Below are 20,151 nucleotides of genomic sequence, written 5' to 3'. Positions count from 1 at the left end.
ATAATAATTCGATATTTTATTTAATATGTACAAAATAATATTTTATAGAATTCGATATTTTATGTCTCAAACATCTGTGTATATATATAATTTTCAGAGTATAATTATAATATTAATATATTTTCACAACTGTATTATATTGTAAAAATTTTTAAATACACGTATCATTTTTTATCTTATTTATTTATAATATTAATAACAACTTCTTCTCTTACATAATCATAACTGGAAATTGCAGTATCTTATTTATAGCATCTTGGCAAAATACAAGAGAGAAATTCGATCTTTATATTATTAATAAGTTGTTATTAATTTGATATTAAGAAGAGATAATTTACTTGAATTCCAAAATAATCTAATAAATCTTTATCTATATCTCTACCTATATATCTACCCATTTAAATCACGTTTATTATCGAAGCATGAACTCGATAACGAAGGTTTTTTTCCTAGAGAGAAATAAATCGCACGATATTTTTCTTGACTTACAAACATTGCTCGAAGTAGGACTATCATCTTTCGGACTTAAATCCAAATGATTCTTCTTTTTCCGTCGCAGTATGGAGTTCCACACCTTCTTACGACTCATTCTAACGTCGCGATGATAATCACGCGATCGAGATGATAGTCGCGCCCCCAACGTGAAATGCCTTGGTCCCGTTTGTGTGTGTGTCGTGTGTGTATGTATGTGTGTATGTGTGATTGCACTCTCTCACACACCAGTAATGGTCCAACAAGTGGGTCACCCGACCTCTTTTTCTTCAATTAAACACGCCTCTTATCGACGCGTCATCGTCGAACAGCAAACAACACGACCACTCCCTCGGGATTTGCCGAATCATCATTCAATCCCAATAAATTTGAGATGATATTTCATGCTTTCTATTCACTTAACCGAGTCTTAAGAATATACCCCGACGCCAAAAAGCACGCACACTTCTCTCCCTGATGAATTATCCATTGAACCCATACAAGACTATAAACGCGACAAGCTGTAAAACTGATCCCGTTCCACCATCCGACTTGTCCGAACACAGTGTTTTTCTTGGCACTCGCTCTTCTGAAAATGATTCTCACATGATTCATTCGATAAACAATGACTTGACGAAGACGAAAAATCACGACGAGAGATGAACAATGCAAAAAGGAGTCGCCCGCCTGGGATGCGTGTACCACGACGACTGCGACGGATCGCTCGCTTGGCTCCGTCGTTGAAAAGCAATGACCTAGCACACTTCACCGACTTTTATCCGCGCCGCGCTCTCGCAACGTCCGTCCGACGAACGGCGTGAACGCACTTATATCGGTGCCGTGTCGGAGTAGCGGACGACGACGAGTACGACGACGAGCCGTTTTATCGCATCCGGCGCCGAGAACTCTTTGGATGAGGAGGATTTTCTATAGGCATTAGCCCGCCGCGCCAATCGACAGTCGTCGTCATCAACTCATCATCGGTACAGCGCAAGAAGGGGCGATGTGCGAGGAAAAGACCCCAGCCAGGGTCGAGATTAAGAAGACGATTATACTTTTAACATTTTCGGCATTCATGCATAATCGCGTGATGACATTTTCAATCGATTCCATGCTGCTCTATTGAGAGAGAAAAAAAATTTGAAAGACTCTTTTTGAACAATTTCGTCTCGATTGCTGGATTCTTTGAAAAGTTTTCCTATATATATTTTTTCATTTCATAAAAAAAGGAATGAGACCAAGTTTTACGAAGGCAATCCAATGTTATTCATAAATGCGAAAGATTTAGAGGATTCTTCCAAAAATAGAGTTTTATATGTGCAATGAGTGTACGGCAGTAATTAATTAAGATTTTAAAATATCTATGCAAAAGCGTTGTATTATACTATTATATAATATCTTGAGAGAGCAAATATATAAATTTTTATTCAGCGTAAAATTCGAAAAACGAGATTAAAAAAAGAAATTCATCTCGCGTTGGATTTGCAGAATCTCAAAATAAAATATAAAATTATAATATATTTGATTGAAACATCGTACATATAAATAATTACGCAATTTACGTAATTCTCGCAACTAATGAGAGAACTGGCGATAATTAATATTTATTAATTTCGAGTTTGGCATTTTCAATCAATTCTTCCAATTACTATTCTACTATGCAAGAGAGAAAAAAAATTCGAAAAATTCTTCTGAATAAATCTGTTCAATTATAAAATTATTCGAAAAATTTTCCTAGTTTTGGACATATTTTTTTCATTTCATGAAGAAAGGAATAAAAAATTCTATGATAGCAATTTACAATGTTATTCACCATAAATGCGAAAAATTTAGATTCCTTCAAAAATAGAATTTTATTTACGGAATTCTTGTAACTAATGAGAGAACTGACGATAATTAATATTTTTATTAATTTCAAGTTTGTCGTCAAAGAATTAATACTTCCTGCGTATATCTTCCCTAATAAAAAAACAATTAAATACGATGATGAGTAATTAAATGATGCAAATTGGTCGATGAAAACTTCCGCGATATTATACACGACGTAAAACGAAACAGAAACTTCCGGATGCCGTTCAATTTGCTTCGACAATAGAGTCACGCGCGCAATCGTTGACGACGCAAAGATACCACGCAAACTGTCCAAGATAGACTGCCTGTCCCTGATGGATCTTCGGTTTGTAATCGCCGGAGGATATGCGGTCGCCGGTGGCGATAAGCATTGGGTCATCACGGAAATTGCGTCTTTCCGAAATCAGCGAATGGATTAACTGCGCCGTTAAATCGCGACGAGTTTGCAAAAAATTGTTCTTCTTTTTTATTTTAATCAAACAATCACTCAAAATAATAACGACACTTTATAATAAAATGTGGTAATATTGTTTCTGTGACATTTATTATATTTAAAAATTTTTTAAATAATATTGGATTCCTCCAATAATATAAGACTAGAGATGAAGAGGTGATTTTCAAGCATTCAATATTTAAGCAGATTTTCAAGTATTTGTTTAACAAGCTTTACCAAATAAGATACTTCTTTTTGTATTTTTTTACAAAATTTAAGGAAGAATATTTTTGTTTGAAAAATATAAATTCGCGCGTAAAATATTTTGTAAAGTGCTCGAGCTCAACTTAATATTCATAAAAATCAATTTTCGTCTGATTTATCTCGACTTTACAAATAGTCGCGCATAAAAATAAATTATTCTAATTATTCTAATTTTAATGAATATTTATGAAAATGAGTCAAACATTTATTTTGAGGATGAGTAACTCTGAAGAATAATTCTGAATATAATTACGAAAAAAAGGAAAAAAAAACAAGTCCATGGTGGAAAAGGATTCTCTCAATTCTTTCTCTTCGATCCGAGGCGATTACGAGCGAGATAACGTCGCGATGTTCGCGAAGTCACGCGTGGAAATTGTTAGCGCTTTCCCATCGCGTCGACGTGCAATTAACCACCTCCGTGAGCGCGAAATAATCCTCGCGAGACAATAGCGAGATTAGGGTCGCAGGCGTAAACTAGGCGATGCAAGCAACAATGCGATCTTAACTCCGTGCTGCAATCAGTAGCAAAGTATAAAGAAAGTATTTTGCATGTGTTAACAAGCGTGCGTTTCCACTAGAATGGATTTGTCGACGCGATTCTAATTATATAAATTATTTATGGTGTCAGCACATCAAGAGATAACGAGACTTCCTGCTTTCTTCGTCGATGAGATACAAAATTCAGCTATAGAAATTATAAAATCCGGATTCAGGATATCATATAATTAAGACAATTTTGCAGCATCATTTAAAATGACCTATGATATTTTTCGTGAAATGTCAACTTTGAATTTATATTAAAATAAATTCGATCGACTCACGTAAAATCGATTCCAAAGATCTGACATGAAAAGAACAGAGAAATCAAAGAAAATTTCTACTCGTTATTTTATACAATTGGCCGAGAATATACAAGCTATCATGTTTAATATTATTGGTCATTGCCATCGTACCTTTTTGTCTCGACTTTATATTATTATGCTTCCAAGAAGTGACTTCTCTGTCGTATTTGTTCTCGTCGGCGTCGCGATCGGAATCGCGATCGTATGTGTCACGTTCAGTACACTTCGTGCATGCGAATCGCGAGCTTAACTCACTTGAGCTTAACTGACGAGAAGACACTTTAATGGCAGCTGCACGGTAACTAACGGTTCGCGATCGTCAGCAGACGATTCACGAGCGTGATTTTTCTCGAGGATATCGTGAATCGCGTGGAAACGATCAACAATCTTCCACCGTCTTCACTGTCAAGTTTGCGAGATAAGCCACATCGTAGCGTGTTCGATTCCATAATTAGTCGAGATGCGTACGCTTATACCGGAAATCAAAGTCGCAATATAATTCCAGCGAGTAGAGTAATCGATCTATCAATTTCAAAATTAAAAAAAAAATCAATGTTCTAGAAATAAAATTAGTCTTAAAAATTTATAAAATAAAATTAAAAAATTATTCTTTCAATTCGAAAGAAAATAGATTTCAACCAATATTGCATTGATCCCTTTAATCATCTTTTGTCGCAAAAAACATCTATATTTATATTTAATTTAATTCTATTAATATAAATTATGTAAAAAATATAGGAAGATGAAATAAAGTAAAAATTGAATAAATAATGCAGTTCATTTTTTTCAGAGTAAAATGTATATGTGTAATCTATAAAAGAAAATAAAGGTCTAAAATATTTAAAATAAATATTCATTATTATATAATATCTATATATACGTAGACATATTTTTTTATCAATCTTTCCTCGCAAAAAAATCGTACTGTCACAGAAATATATCAATGTTTGAAATTTAAGGATTTAAAGAAATCTATTGCACAAGTATAATCTATCCTTATTCTAATCATTGATCCTTCGCAATTAGTATTCATCTCTTTCGATCCTGCTCTCTATTTAATCCTCCTGTTGCGTGTGCTGAACGTGACAGCAACGGTAATGTCGGGATCGCGTTCTCTAGGTGTCGTGAGCGCGTATTTATGTGGGTGGAAACGCGCGAGCATTCATGCGTGCGCGGACGCGCCCAAGACCCACATGGTGACAGGAGGGGACCGACCGTGTGACATCGCGCGTAGTTCAGACTACCAGGATGGTTCTTCCGGCGAGGGCATTTCCGGTGCTTCAGACAATACTACGGCGATGATGATCGCGGCGAGAGAAGGCTTTCAACGAGCGATTCTCGACCAAGCTAAGGCTTCGCTTTCCATACTTCCGCGATCACACAGGACTAAAGAATTAAAATTCCTCACAAGGAATAAAAAAATGGTCGTTATAATTATCAAATATATTCTAAGAGGTCAATCATTTATAATTATCATTTCATTCAATTTTTAGGGGAAGATATTAATTTTATGTGTCACACACGAAATGACAAATATTATAATTGATATTCAATTAATTTGACATTTCGATATTTTTTTCACCATCACATCGAAATATGTATTTAATTTTAATTTAATAAAACGCATCGTAATGTTTGCACAAGTTCTTTTCAAAATTATGACATTTATTTACAAGAAAAACCTTGCCGGTTGATGTTCAGACAAATTTCTTACAAATTGGATATTTATGCTTCTCTAAAAAAATCTCAGGTTCTTGTATCGCAAACAACGTGCACGTGATAAAGATATCGAAGGTCATCGAGTGTATATTAAACTGCTACGTTGTCGACACCGCTATCCTTGCATCGTCATTGTGCATTCGTGCGAACTCGTTTTTCCAAGCAAGCATACGTGACCATGTTGCAAAAGGAAAAGGATAATGCACGAGATTGCGAAACAGTCGTTTAAAAAAAAAAATCGAATGAACGATCAGATTAATGCAGTTGATATGAAAAATAAGAGGCACTTTTCTCTCAAATAATACTCAAGTGTAGCGAGTTTAATATTGAAACAATATTTTTCTAATTATTTCTGCTGGAAAAGAGCGTCTTATGTCGTGACGATATTTTCTAGATTCTAGATCATGCAACTCCCACGCGCAATAGACAGGCAGAATGTTCAATGGCTTTAGAAAGATGCTACGAAGAATTTTCTAGCTCAGAAATCATGCTGAAATTAGGTCACAACAATATCTATCCGCGAGAAACGCTCGAGAGGCAATTTTCTTTCTTGCTGCTTTCAACAAAGAGTTGCATTGCAAAGTTAAATACAAAATATTTCACGATTCACAAAATATATCGCATCTTTAAAATAGATTTTAAATCTTAGAAGATATTCTAATTAATATATTCATTTCACTTTTAAACTGTTAGGATTTTTTAATTTTTTAGTATAATGCTAAAAAAATCAGTGATTATATTTGAATTAATATACTTTTGTTTTGCTTTCAAACTGTAAAGATATTTTAACTTTTCAATGTAATACCGAAAATTAAAATAATTATTTTTCTTTATGCTATATATACATGCATATGAAATTATTTAAATTTAAAAAAAATTTAGTTGCAAAAAAACATGAATCTGTAAAGAGCAATATTTCTCATTGCTGAGCTCAAATATTAAAATTAAAAAGATAATAATTGAAATTTATAATATAATTCTAATATATCCAATATAATTTAGTCAATAATATTATTTTATGCTATACATACACATATACGCATACAAATACATAAAATTATTTAAATTAAAAAAAAATTAATTGTAAAAAAATAAATCTTTCAAAATACAATTTTTCGTGTTGCTGAGCTAGAATTGGATAATCTTTAAAATCTATATAATGTAATTTTAACATATCTAATATAATTTAATTGATATTCACTTTTATATTGTTATATAATTCTGCAAATATTTATTAGTTAACAAAATTGCTTACTACTGCCATCTAGAGACTGTGGGAAAAAATAAAATACCGATAGCTGATCAGAGAAACTTCTACAAACACACTCTTCGCAGTTGATATCAAATATATCGGTAAGGCAGAAAGTACAACTCAAACATTGAATCGAGCTAGATACAGTCAAGGAAAATTAACATTAATTTATTAAAATTCATATGATAACGCGTAGATATAAAATATAAAAACAAAAATAAAATTTATTTTATAATAATAGAAATCAATAAAGTAACAGATTGTTACAGGAAACTGTTTTATCTTATATCAAGAAGAGAGAAGAGAGAGAGAAAGATGCTATCTATTAAAAAGTTATAAAAAATTAATTTTTTTTTGTATACCTTATGAAAATGCAATTAAAATTACACAATTATAATTTTTACAATTTTTTTATTATGATATAAAAAGATAAAATTATCTAAAATTATCTGGCACTCAAGCTTAGGATTTCATCCATACATATATATTCATTTTTCCTGATTATAAATTATTAAATTATTACAAATACTTTCAACATCAAAGTACTAATTGTAAGTGTAAAAAAACTTTAACAGATTGTTTTTTTATACTTTACAAGTATAAAAAAACTAAATCTGTTTTTCATAATGTTTCAAACTTGCAATTTTATTACTTGCTGTGTGGAAGAAATGTTCTGTTCCATTTTCCGCGTAATAGCGTTTTTCTCTCTATCGCCCTTTCGTGTTGCTGCAAAAACGAAATGAATCGGCACCCGGGAGGGAAAGTGGGGGAAAGTGCACTTGATTCCTTTTGAACAATGTCGACTCGTTAAGGACGCACCATCGAGCGGTATCTGTCAGTCGCAGCTACGCCACCAACAATTTCAACAAAGCGCAATTAATGTTGATCGGTCCTCTCGCTATTATACCAAAGACAAAATGTTAAACACCGATGTTAAACACCGCATCTCTAACGCTGATACAAAGCGAAATGGTTCTGATTGCAATAAAATCATGTCGGTTCGTAATACCAGAGGAATTCAAAGACTAACGATTCGTTGTAATTAAAATTAACGCCTGTTCTCCAAATAGTTTCGTTTATAGTTATTCATGTTTGTTATTCGTGCATAGTAGCAACATGTTTTATCAAAATTTAATACATGCCTTTACAGCAACTTTGTCGAAATGATTATTAAACACAAACTTGTTTATTTAATTTAAATTATATTATTTGCTTATTTGCGATAGTTATTTAGAATTTTCAATCTAATTAAATTAGAGATAGATTTTCAATAAATACGTATAAATGCTAGTACTATATATATAATATCTATATTTCTATATAGAAATTTAGATCTTAATAAAGTTTTCTATAAAAATTTAGATTGTTAAATTTAGATTTATCTAAAGATGAAAATTTTTGACTAGAAATAAAAAGTAGTAAAGAATAATTTATTATTTTTACTGCTTAAGTATTTCTAATCTTGAACACATGTACATACATTGATATTATACAACTGATATCATTATTCATCATTAAAAATCCATTTTTTGTCTTAATTTATATATCTTTTTATATATATTAATATATATATCATTTTTAAATTTTTTTAACTTGTATATAAATTGCTTCAGAATACTTTCATGTAACATAAAAATGCTTTAATTACAGACTTTTCATATAAATATAAATCATTCTTTAGAAAAATATTCTGAAAGATATATTTATTAGATCTTTAAAAATCTTTATGTAAAATCTTTATGTAAGTGTGTAATACATAATAATATACGATATTCAGAATTATATACGATATATAATTATATAAATTACGCTCTATTCAAACGTGTATTAACTATTAGAAAAATTATATAATTACTATTTTGCTGGAAAGAAAGAGAGATAAATGCCAGAAACTTATCAGAGGAAAATCAACGACCAATTTAATATCGCAGATATCTCAAAAACTGATAACGTAAAATGCGATTTCGATCGAATAGCAGATGGAGATGAAAAATATATCAGATTCGTTGATCATCGCGCGACATTTTGGTCACCTTATGATCGATCTGTACTTACCTATCGGAGAAGCGGTGTTGGCCTCCCGAAGACTGACAGTTTCCGGCTCGATGGCGGCCTCGTCCTCCTCGATTAGCGGCGGTGGTGGTGCCAGCGGTCGCGTCTCGTATCCCCAATGCTGCCGAAAAGCACGTGCTCCGCCATCCAGACGGACGCGTGGCAGCTCGACGAACATCGCGTCGCCCAACTGAAAGTAAAAGGCCACCCGCCGGCGTTAAATTGGAATCGTCATGAGAAAGAGGCATTAATGAACAATAAGAATCGTGCCAGAGCGATTACGCGCCGAAAGACTTGATTCCAGAATACGTCGCTTCGTTTCATTCATGGGAACAAACACATTCATTCTGATAAAGGAAGTGCGTGAAGGCACGCTTAGCTAAATACAAACATTGCGTGGAGGATTTAAAAACGGTTGCCTTAATTGAGGATTTCAAAACATAGCAAGGTCATTATTTTAGCTGATTATAACATGATGCAATGACTGTGTAAAATACAAGATTGATATATAGTTATGCAATTGTAATGAGTTGATATGACTACTTAATAACTTTAATTTTTCCTGATTTGTTTGCTTATGAAATACTAATATATGTGACAAAGTAAATGCGATGTGTTTTTACAGGATGTGTAAGATTAATTGTAATACTTTTGTGAAATTTAAATCTATCAAAATATAATTTGTAAAATTGATATTAAAAACAAAAATGAAAAAAGAATATATTCTGATAATTTTTCAGGTAGGAATTTCTCAAGTTATTATGGATTAAAACTTTTCTTCAAAAATTTGATATTTTGTTGGGAGTTCTATGAATAGAATTTAAAGATTTTTATTGAAGAATGTAATAATTCCAATCGATTAAAATGGAAAAGTTATCGATTTTTATATACAGAAAATGTAAAGTTGTTATTTTATATTTTTGTATTTTACATTTAATCGCCAAAACTTCTTTTTAAACGTATTAAGAACTTTAAGAAGACTTTAGAAACTTTATGGAAGCGCTAGAAATTCTGAAAATGAACTGTCAACTTCACGGAAGTAATTGCAATGCCAATGAAACGAGTTGTACCGCATAAATATCTGGAGCTATTTGCGCGAACCAGTCCTTTAAGGAGTAATAAAAACAGTACGGTTGGAAACTCATTAAATCTTCTTAATTGAAGACGATTCACCTGTATTCACGGACGATCATCTCGTCCAAACGAGCAATGACGTTGAATAAGCGCACTTTATCAAATGTTTCGAAAAAATCTTTCTGACTTTAATATGTCTATAAAATATAGTGTTACGTCACTTTATTTTAATATAACTTTTTTATACAGCACATTTTCGCTTAAATACCTAATCAAATTTATCTTATTTGAGATTCTTGAATCTTTTAATTTCTTTTTAAATTCAAATTTTCACTCCAATTTTTTTAAAGATCTTTTGATTACGAAATATATATATATTTCAAATTTACAATTCGTATTTCTCTTTGAATTCGTAAAATAACCGTCAAATACTGTATTTTGACATATTAAAATTCTTGAATACCGAAGGGGAATTTTTCAGTTAAAGTTTTCCAATTTTATTATTTCAGGTCTCTCAGACTTTGCTCCCCTCGAATTTCTCTATCCCTCTGGGAACAGAAAACGAAAACGTATAGGGAAAGTTGGTAGTTTCTTCGTACAGAGTATGCGTGTACATTCGTTCAATTCTAAAACTAGACACTCACGTAACCGCGGATGACATCCATCGTGGCCGAGGGTTAACGAATTCGCGTCATCCAATTAAACGCATCACCCACCGATGTCGTCGAACGATAACCTAATGCACACTTATAAACGTCGTTTATAATCAACTGCATTGACAAACTGCCTACGAGATATATCCCAACTATTAACCCGGACGCGCGTGAATCGTTCGAACGATGCTTATAGGTTCGCATCAGGCTTTCGCATGAAGGAAAGCCTCGCGACAAAAGTCGGAGTTATTTGGAACAGAGCCGGATGACGACTGGAGCGTGTCTGGCGGTTTATCTTGGAATATCGTAGATTGACCTGACGACAGGCTGACGTCATTAATTAAAGCTCGTTAAGAGCACGAAATCCGAGAGTCGGTACATCATTCCTTTTTGTTTTACTTTCTTAGTAATTCTTTCTTTCCACATTCCTCCTCTCACCCTCCTATTTTCTTATTTAATTGAAGTTTGTTCTGCCCGAAATACCCGACATTTTGGACTAATTCTCAGACTGTTGAAGTTTCATGAGGAATTTATGAGTTGAATCGTTTCACTACGAATTTGAAGGATTACGTGTGCTTTCCAATATGTAATTTTGATCAAAATACATTTATTTTGCATGCAAGGCAGGAACTGATATATGCATATAACGAAGGAAATGATTGAGTGAATAATTATACATTGATCAGTTGATTAATTTATATCTGATAACTGTTGACGAAACTTTCCTTCCGCGTTTTTCGCGATTCTTCCTTATTCCTGTTCTTTTTAATAATTTTCTATCAAAAGTATTAAGCGTACAATCAAATTATCTATTTATATAATGAATCATTATTTGAGAATAAATGAATAAATAATAAATGAATAAATAATTGAAGATTAATGATGGCAGGTTATCCTGAAGAATATTAAAATATAAAGCGTATGCCTTTAAAATATACTCACAATCAGATTAAAAAGTATTAAAATCATTAAAGTATTAAAATATTATTTTAAAAAACTACATTATTTTTTTCTAGAAAATAAAATATATACATTCCATGAGAATATTAATTAAACAAATAAATTTAATTCCTTTAATTTTCGGATCACATACACACACAAAATGCAACAATTTTATAAATCCCGATAAATTCCAACGCCAGCAAATGTTACATCATTAATATTAAATTCTAAATAAGGACCACAAGCGGTCGTTTATTTCAATCACATCAGAATTCATTAAAGCCACCGCATTCGATGTAGTTAACCGACTGCATTCTTTGCCGACGCGAACACATGTCGGGGAATGTGAACAAATTCCATGGCAAAACTTCATTTTCGGGCCGACCAATTAAAGAAGAGGGGATCGAGCCGCGCGCGACTGCAATTGCAGTTAACGCGTTAGGTGCAATTACCAGGTCGGCGCGAACGAATGTGTCCAATTACGCGAGGAACGATCGGTCAGTCTCGAAGAGCGTCGTCGACCAATCAACAATCCACGACAGCGCCAATTAGCAATCAGATTTTTTTTTTCAAGCAAGTCGCAGCACGTGACCCCTTTCGTCGCTCGAGTAATACTTTAAATAACATAATTAGTCCTACATTGCAATCGATCGAGTCACGCCTATTCTTGCATGTCTTTTATTAGCAGATCTCTCGTAATATCTAGATCAAGGAGATTTTTACATAAGTAATAAAATTAAGGAGCAGAGAATTTTTTACTTGCATATTTGTACATAAAGCTGTCAAATAAAATTTCTAGAGGAGAAGAAAATCTGAGCGGACTAGTGATAAATTCTTTATATTTTTTAAGAAAATTGCCACATCTTTGTGTTGACTTTCTTCAAAAAATTTGCTATTGATTTAAATAAAGAAAAAGAGACAAATTACAAATAAAATCTAGTATATTTATATGTCAGAGATCTCTTATTATATTGACTTATATCATTATTCCGGTCAACGCAGCTCCGATATCGTATTTAATATCGGCCTACACGTGACACAGATATCAAAATTTGTGATTACGTGCACGTGCTCGCGCTTATTTATCGTTTGTTCACGTCGCGTTTATTGACGACAACAATAGTAATGCAATTTCTAGATAGATAAACACGGTTAGGCCATTAAACCTTTCACGATCGAATCGTCGACAACGAAGTGCACAGACGAAGAAAAGGGCTACGTGCGTGGAAAGGAAATTACGATTGATTCCATGACGAAACTGAACACATACACGAAGCGAAGAGGAGACGGAAGACAAACCGGTCATCTGGGAAAAGATGCACTCGTATTATTGAGACACGCCAGTCCTAGGAAACGACGATGCACAACGAAAACACGCAAGAAAATATAGTGTGGAATTGAACGGAACGATACTAATCGAACAGGGAATTCTTAACAAAGAAATTCCTCCAATAAATATGTCGCGGAGATGAATCAATTTCAAACACGCACAAATACGTTCGATATTAATCATGCCATGAATTGTATGAACGATTAATAATATACTAATGTATAAACAATTGATAAATATAAATGTTACAATGTATATCTTATATTTCTTTTGAATTCAAGAAAAATACCAACAGCAAAACAACAAACTTAGCTGCTGCGCTTTGTAAGATGCTGAAGAGATGGCATAAAATCATTGTTGTTATTCATGTTGCAAGACAAATCTTTATTGATTTAATTCCATCTGAATCAAACCTCTTTCGTTTGCCTTGTCTCTTCTGCTTTCATCGTGTTCTCGCGTCGTCTTACCATGAGTTTAAAAGCAACGAACAATTAATTTTGTCCTTTGATTCGCGAAACAGCAAAGACATCAAAGGGCAAGGAGGCTCGAATTAATCTTCATATTACACTTTGCAATGCAAATCCAGCGCGTTTCTTTGTGTGCACAACATGAAACGTTAATCAAGAGCTTTGCGAGATATGGAAATACTTAAGAGTATGAAGATTAAAAAAAGAGCAAACAGCCATGACAAACGAACGGTACGGAACATCGATGTATTAGATGACACCAAGACATTAGCAGAAGATAAAAAGGAAAAGGAACAAACCTTGTTGTGCGACTTGAACATACAGGCGGTCCCGGCGAATAGCTGCGTCCAAAGGAAAGATACAAATCGATTACTAATCGTATTCACTTTTTGTCCCGCAGAATCCAGAGAGATCAACTATTCTGGCGGATCTTTCTGGATTATTTTTGCCACATCTTGAGAAAAACTGTATGTCTGTTACAGCCAATATAATAAAAGAAATTTAAAAAATATGTAATAATAAAAGAAAATTTTTTAAAATATATATAAAATAAAATAATATGTAATAAAAAAAATTTTTATAATATTTTTATATTCATGATAATTAAGAATACACAGTTATAATTTTACAATGCATTATAAATTATAATACTATATAATTTTATATAAACTGCTAATTTATAATTGAGCTATTTATTCGAGTAAAATTAATTACGTCATCGAAATTATCGAATTTTGTTCTTGCATGATATATATATCACTATTTTATAATTTTATATATACATAAATAAATATAGATATAAACACACACATATGCACGCCAATGAAAAAATTTTGTTCGACACATATGCATTAATAATTAAAATAAATGTATATTATTATCTACTATATTTAATCTGCATGTATTATATATCTACAATCCTGTCATCAAAATATCATTTAAATATCATATAATTTAAACTAAAATTTGTTTCGATCAATAATTAAAATTAAAATTTTCTTCCAGAGGAAGAGAATTGCCTTCAGAGGAACGTTTGAAATGCATCGGATGCTGCATCGCATCGCGAGTGCTCTGTGAAAAAGCGCGGGTGGCGACAAGAAACCTTCGCACGGCGATAATTTGCGCCAAGACTGTTATAAATGAGAAGGATCAAAGATAAAAAAATGCGCGCCTCGAAAATGAATTATAGCCGCCTTGCGAAATTCCTCTTTCAGGCCTTCATTAACCCTTTTCGTTCATGTGCAGACGCACGTCCGGCGAAATTCATTTGACGTGTGCTATGAATGCGCATATTCTCCGCACGGTAACGCTATGAAAACTCGGTACGCATAGCCCGACATTAATCGCTAACCTTTAATTCGACGCAATAAAACACATTGAAACGCGATTTAATGCGCCGCCGGCGACGCCAAAGGCGAAAAAGTATTACATCTTCAACACATCCACCGTCGACGTTGGTACAGTGCGCTCTTAGCAATGAAAGCTTTAAGAATTATTATAATTAACCGCCCACCCGTATCTCGTAATTTATAGTTTGCGACGTCATTGTCCCCCGTCTGTACTCTTTCGCAGACCTTGGAGGAAAAATCTGCCTTCATTTTCGCAAAGTGACCAATTTTGAAGAGGTCTCTTTTATTCTTACTATCTAAAAACGCATACCTCTTTAATATTTGCTGAGAGAAATAAGATACAACTGATATAAATCCAATTATCGGTTAACATAATGGAATGTTGGCACGCAATTAATATTTTACGTTACGTACCATCGCCAACTCAACAATCAGAATTATTCTTGTAGCATGATTTTGCACGTGTTCGCATTTAGAAAACATGCTTGTCGGATTGCGAAACGTGATCGATTTTCGAGAAGAGAGCCGAGTTGCGTCCGGTATGCGTCTCGTTAGACTTGATCCTTTGATACAAAGTGATCTTCGTAGGGACGTGCTCAGACCATCGCGACTCCTCCGTCTTTGATCCATACGCTTAACCAGTCTCGATTCGATTACGCGCGTGTCACGTATGCCCTCTTTTCCCCGGTTATCGATCTAGCGGTAATATTGAAATCGATTCACGTCCCGGAAGTGTCTCTCAGTCTAGATAATAATACACGCGTCCATTTATCGTGTTAGGCTTTCTTGCCTTCTGCTACCTATTTCTCCGCCGTCATTTCTGACGTCGAGTAATTGAAAAAGTTTTCTCAAATAACGGACCTCACGATGACGAGGGCGATTGGAAGAAAAATATTTCGCAAAATGTTTACGCGAGCTACTCGACAGACTAATTTAGTAAACGATTAAAGTGAATCTGATGATAATAAAGTGGATCTGATGATAATAAACTTCTTATATAATGTACTTAAAATAAAAAAAGTAAATAAATAATTGTAAGATTGAAAAGTAAAGGGAGAGAAAGAGAGAATTTTGGAAATTATTTTTAACTTTTATAATTATTTATAATCTAAAGAAAATTTTACACTCTATATATTTGAAGAGACCAGAAAATTGCAACAATTTTATCATGTTGTAATTTTCGTATCATACAACGCTTATCAAACTTCACGTTTACATCGTAAAATTATCCAACATGCTCGTAAGCAATACGAAATATATGTCGTAATATCTTATTTGTCCAACGTAACTTTTATCATGGAATTCTCTTTTTTCTCTTTCGCCACCGCAGTCTGGAGCATCGCAATCTTTTTCTTTAAAAAAAGGAGAGAGAAAGAGAGAAAGAGGGAAAAAGAATAACGACGGCTCTCCAACTTGAAATAAAGTTTGCTATTTATGTATTTACCGAGAGCTTCGTGTATACCATATGACGAATCCGCTAAAAAGAGAGCGTTTGAGAGGAATAGACACAAAGCGCGACAAAGAGGAAGGAAAAGAGAGAAACGTGTGAATTCCTAACGAGGGGCCACTTCACCAGTCGCTCGGAGATGTAGAGCAACTGGTGAATATCTCGAGCTCGTGCGATTTTCTAAATAAAGCCAATAAACAACGAGTATAATATCGAGAGATAACAAGGACACGTCTCTTCATACGTACTCTCTTTGCGAGCAGCAGAGTATAACTAAGAGATCTAGGCAACAGATACAATACTGCGATAAATCCCAGATATATCATTAGCTTCTTCATTATTTATTTTCTTTAGTTACTCAGTTTTCTATTTAGACATATACTCGTCGCTTTAAATACTTAAAAGTAGAGAATCTTAGCCTTTTTCATCTCAGAATCGTTTTTAAAAATGAAATTCATTTAAAAAACGTCACCATTAACATCACTTAAGAAATATTTTCTTGAATTATACATCGATGTCTAAAAAAATACTTTGCATGGAATAAAAAGTTAGCAGCGCTTTTTGCGAATTGGTAATATATTCGGGTCATCTTCGTTTGCTCGAGATAGCAGTCGAGTTGAAGAGGCTTTTTATCCCATATGATGGTCGTTTACAAAATCCGCGCTGTTGAGGGCAAGTCTCATTAAAAAGTGCTGCGAGCTACTACGAATTTCTAAAGAGCTACTTCAAGTATCGAAAAATAGAACAAGTCGAGAGTCTGTTGACCTCGTCATTTTTTGCACTCTGTCCTAGTCCATCTGCATATTTAAAACAGATTTACTTTTTTAGCGGAAATTTAGGGAGAAAATCGAGAAAAATGTCGATAACTTTATTACAAAAATAGTTCAATTGAAAATATAACGTTGTACGATTTTTCTAGCTAATCTATCGTTTCTCTTGTCAAAAACTCTGGACATTAATAATATTCCAAAAATTATCTACCAGAAATTATTTTATCCATTCAATACTCTCGCGCATTTCTACGTCAATGTACCTTTAGCAAAATAAATGTGCTGCTATAAACGATTTCTGCGATGATGTTACAATGCCATACAAAGAGAAAAAAAAATACTCCTTTGCCGCGAATAGAATACGGACCTTCCTATCAGCCCGATAATATCCCATCCGGCTTATTTTTACCCCTCTCGTTCGTCGACGCAATGCTCGAGGCAGGTCTTATATAAATGCACCCCATTGCTACCGCTCCTCCTTTATAAGCACCCCCTCGATCCTCCAGCCACGAAATATCGTGACCTTCTGATCTCTGGCGGTCTCTCGCGCGCGCGTCTGGCAGTTAAGCTTCGTTCTGACTGTATATTCTCTTTGGTACACATTGCTGGCATTAAGCCGAAGAGATTATTGCGCGGAGGCAGCGTTCTATCCCATTCGAAGTGCTCTCTCAGAGATCGGTGGATTTAATATTCTTAATAATACATTTTGCAGTGAATAATATAGCAACGAGATTACGAAACTGAATCGTTTAATCAGCGATGATTGGCACACAAATATAAAGAATTATAATATTACGAATGATAAAGCACCGTGCGAAATAATATTGCGGATAAATTTTAATTACGCGGCTCTGGCGTAATTCGATAAATTATCGCGCGATTCGTAATTTTGACAGCAAATTTGTGATTAAATGATCCTTTGGTACACGGTTTAATCGCGGAAATTAATTATGCGACAATGTTTAATAATTTCCGTTGCGAGAGAGATTATGTTAAAAATTAGCCGGTTAAAAGCCAAGCGTTTCGTTTGCCTATGAATAATGTATGCAGCGTGCGTTACGTTTCCGTGCGCCGTGTGTTCTAAAATTATCCCGTACGACATGCAAATTGCACATCTGTGATTTTCGCAGATTATACAGGTCCTCGTCGAGACTCGCTTGATTTTTAAGTACGCAGATATGTACGTAACTATTCATGGAACGTGGGGGATTTTGTAGCTTAATTTAGGAAAGGGGCTTTTGTGCATGTATCTGGTCTCGGAAGAAATTTCTCTCTTTTGATTCTAATCCAAATCTCCTTAGGAAACCCTTAATATGAGATAATACTTTAATGAATCTTGTTCTTCCCAGCTATGTGCTATCTGTATAAATCTGCTTTTATGCATAAATTCCATTTCCACTTCTCTCTCTCTTTCTCTCTCTCATATTTTCTCGATATAAAATATCAAAGCTTTGTAAGAATTATTACAAAAGAGATTGTACGATATATCTTGAAGGATTATCATATAGAAATATTCTTTATGATGAAAAGGTATACATTCTCTTTCAAATTTCTCAAATTCAAAAACTCTTTCACAAAAAAAATATACATAAACTATTGTTAAATAATTGATGTCTACTTTTTATATTTGTCTCATGTTATGAAAAATAATTGTTAAATATAATACATTATTTTATATGATAAAATTTTGTGAAGGCTAAAGAGTTGTGAAAACTTATTTGACTTGTAAACGATAAACTGTCATGACACCTTTCGGCAATATTACCCGTCGCAGCAGAGCAATGTAGAGGCCATTATTCTCGCTGCATGAAAACTGGAAGACAGAATATGGCAGCAGACGGGGGTGGTCAATATTTCACACTATCGCGCAATGCCTCAATTACAATTTATAATGAGTTTTCGCCCCCCTTAATTACAGACGACATCCTCATCCGAGAATTACTAGGAGCCGAAGTTAAACAAGCTTTCCAGATTTACAAGCCTTTCCTCCGACAGTTCTCTTCCTCCTTTCTCTCTCTCTTTCTCTCGCTATCGAGGTCCAACGAATTTCTGGGCTCCGCCCTCTCTCAGGGGTGATTCCGGCGGAGTAAGAGGAGCTCGGAGGTGATACGAAAGGGCGAAGTCGATTTATCTAGCAGGGAGTCGAGGAGGTCCTTAGTCCCGAATCCTCCTAGGATCCCTTTCACGAGGCACACGATACGTATAGGGTAGTTTACATCGAGGAAACCCGAGAAAAATCCCCTCTGCTGAAAATGCGTACCTTCTCTGCGATTCCGTAAGCTTTCGCTCCAGAAAAAAAAGGATCGAACAGGAGCGCAAACGCGCCGGTCGATGAGGAAGGAACAAGCATTTCCGACTCCACGAGATCTCTTTCGCGAAAGAGATAGACGATTGGCTGAAACGATTTTGATACCTCATCGATCAGTTCGTGCGCAACAGAAAATAAGATGCCTCGAGGAAATGAAGATCAAAATGTCATAAGTAATCTTGGTATCGTAAATGTAAGACGCTTTCCGAAGGAAAAATTCAATAATATAAGCTTAAAATACTTGCAATATTATTATCAAGTATTAAGAGATGGTTTATTGCAATAGATGTAACTTTTGAAAAAAGAAAATAAAAAATTTGCATATGTATCGTTAACAACAAAATAATTATACATCTATACGAAATCTACCCCGTAATCTATAACATTAATTTTACAGACATATTTTTAATTGACATGCAACGTAATAATTAATAAATTAAATATCGCAAAAAAATATTTACAAATTCAATTTAAATAATCAATTTTCATTTGCCTCTCCAAAAGATCTAATTATACATATTTTTAAAAATAAAAGAGAAACAGCATATATTGCAAAGGAACCAAATGTGATGATGTGCAAATAAGAAAAGACATAAACCGTGAATGATAACAAAGGAAAATAGATAAGCTTGAAGACGGCTTTGACCACGTCAAAGGAACAGAGACATTTAATCGCGGATATTTCATTCCTCTCACGTTTAAACGAGGCCTCATAAATGAGACGAAAAGGAAAACGAGAAGTGGAGGAACGAAAAGTAAAAGAGAGCGAAAGGGGAAGAGAGGCGGCGACTTAATACACAAAAGCGCTCCATTGACCTCCGGGGAACGATTCTATAGATGAGGGTTGCGTTTTTCTTTTTCGCGTATCGTACGTGACGAGTACGAGAACGCACATCATGCGAAATCCACAGAATTCGCCGAATGGAA

General features: G+C 34.0%; 1 protein-coding gene across 8 annotated transcripts in view; it reads right to left on the bottom strand.

Moving 5' to 3' along the window:
- Raskol (Ras GTPase-activating protein raskol) overlaps positions 1-20,151 on the bottom strand; it is a 281,119-nt gene that overhangs the window by 134,915 nt on the left and 126,053 nt on the right. For 4 of the 8 annotated variants that reach the window (XM_083099962.1, XM_083099958.1, XM_083099961.1 and 1 more), the window contains 2 exons: positions 13,650-13,691; positions 8,888-9,074 (listed from right to left, as the gene is read on the bottom strand). In XM_083099962.1, the coding sequence (XP_082956088.1) occupies positions 8,888-9,074; positions 13,650-13,691 (229 nt within the window). Of the gene's footprint in view, positions 1-489; positions 1,390-8,887; positions 9,075-13,649; positions 13,692-20,151 lie in introns of those variants that run through there. The other 4 variants (XM_083099964.1, XM_083099959.1, XM_083099965.1 and 1 more) reach the window with 3 other exon arrangements.

This window comes from Camponotus vicinus, unplaced genomic scaffold, assembly GCF_025532165.1.
Source record: "Camponotus vicinus isolate PSW18456_S1 unplaced genomic scaffold, iyCamVici1.0 SCAF_5, whole genome shotgun sequence".
NCBI lineage: Eukaryota > Metazoa > Arthropoda > Insecta > Hymenoptera > Formicidae > Camponotus > Camponotus vicinus.
This window is presented reverse-complemented; position numbering and strand designations above follow the sequence as displayed.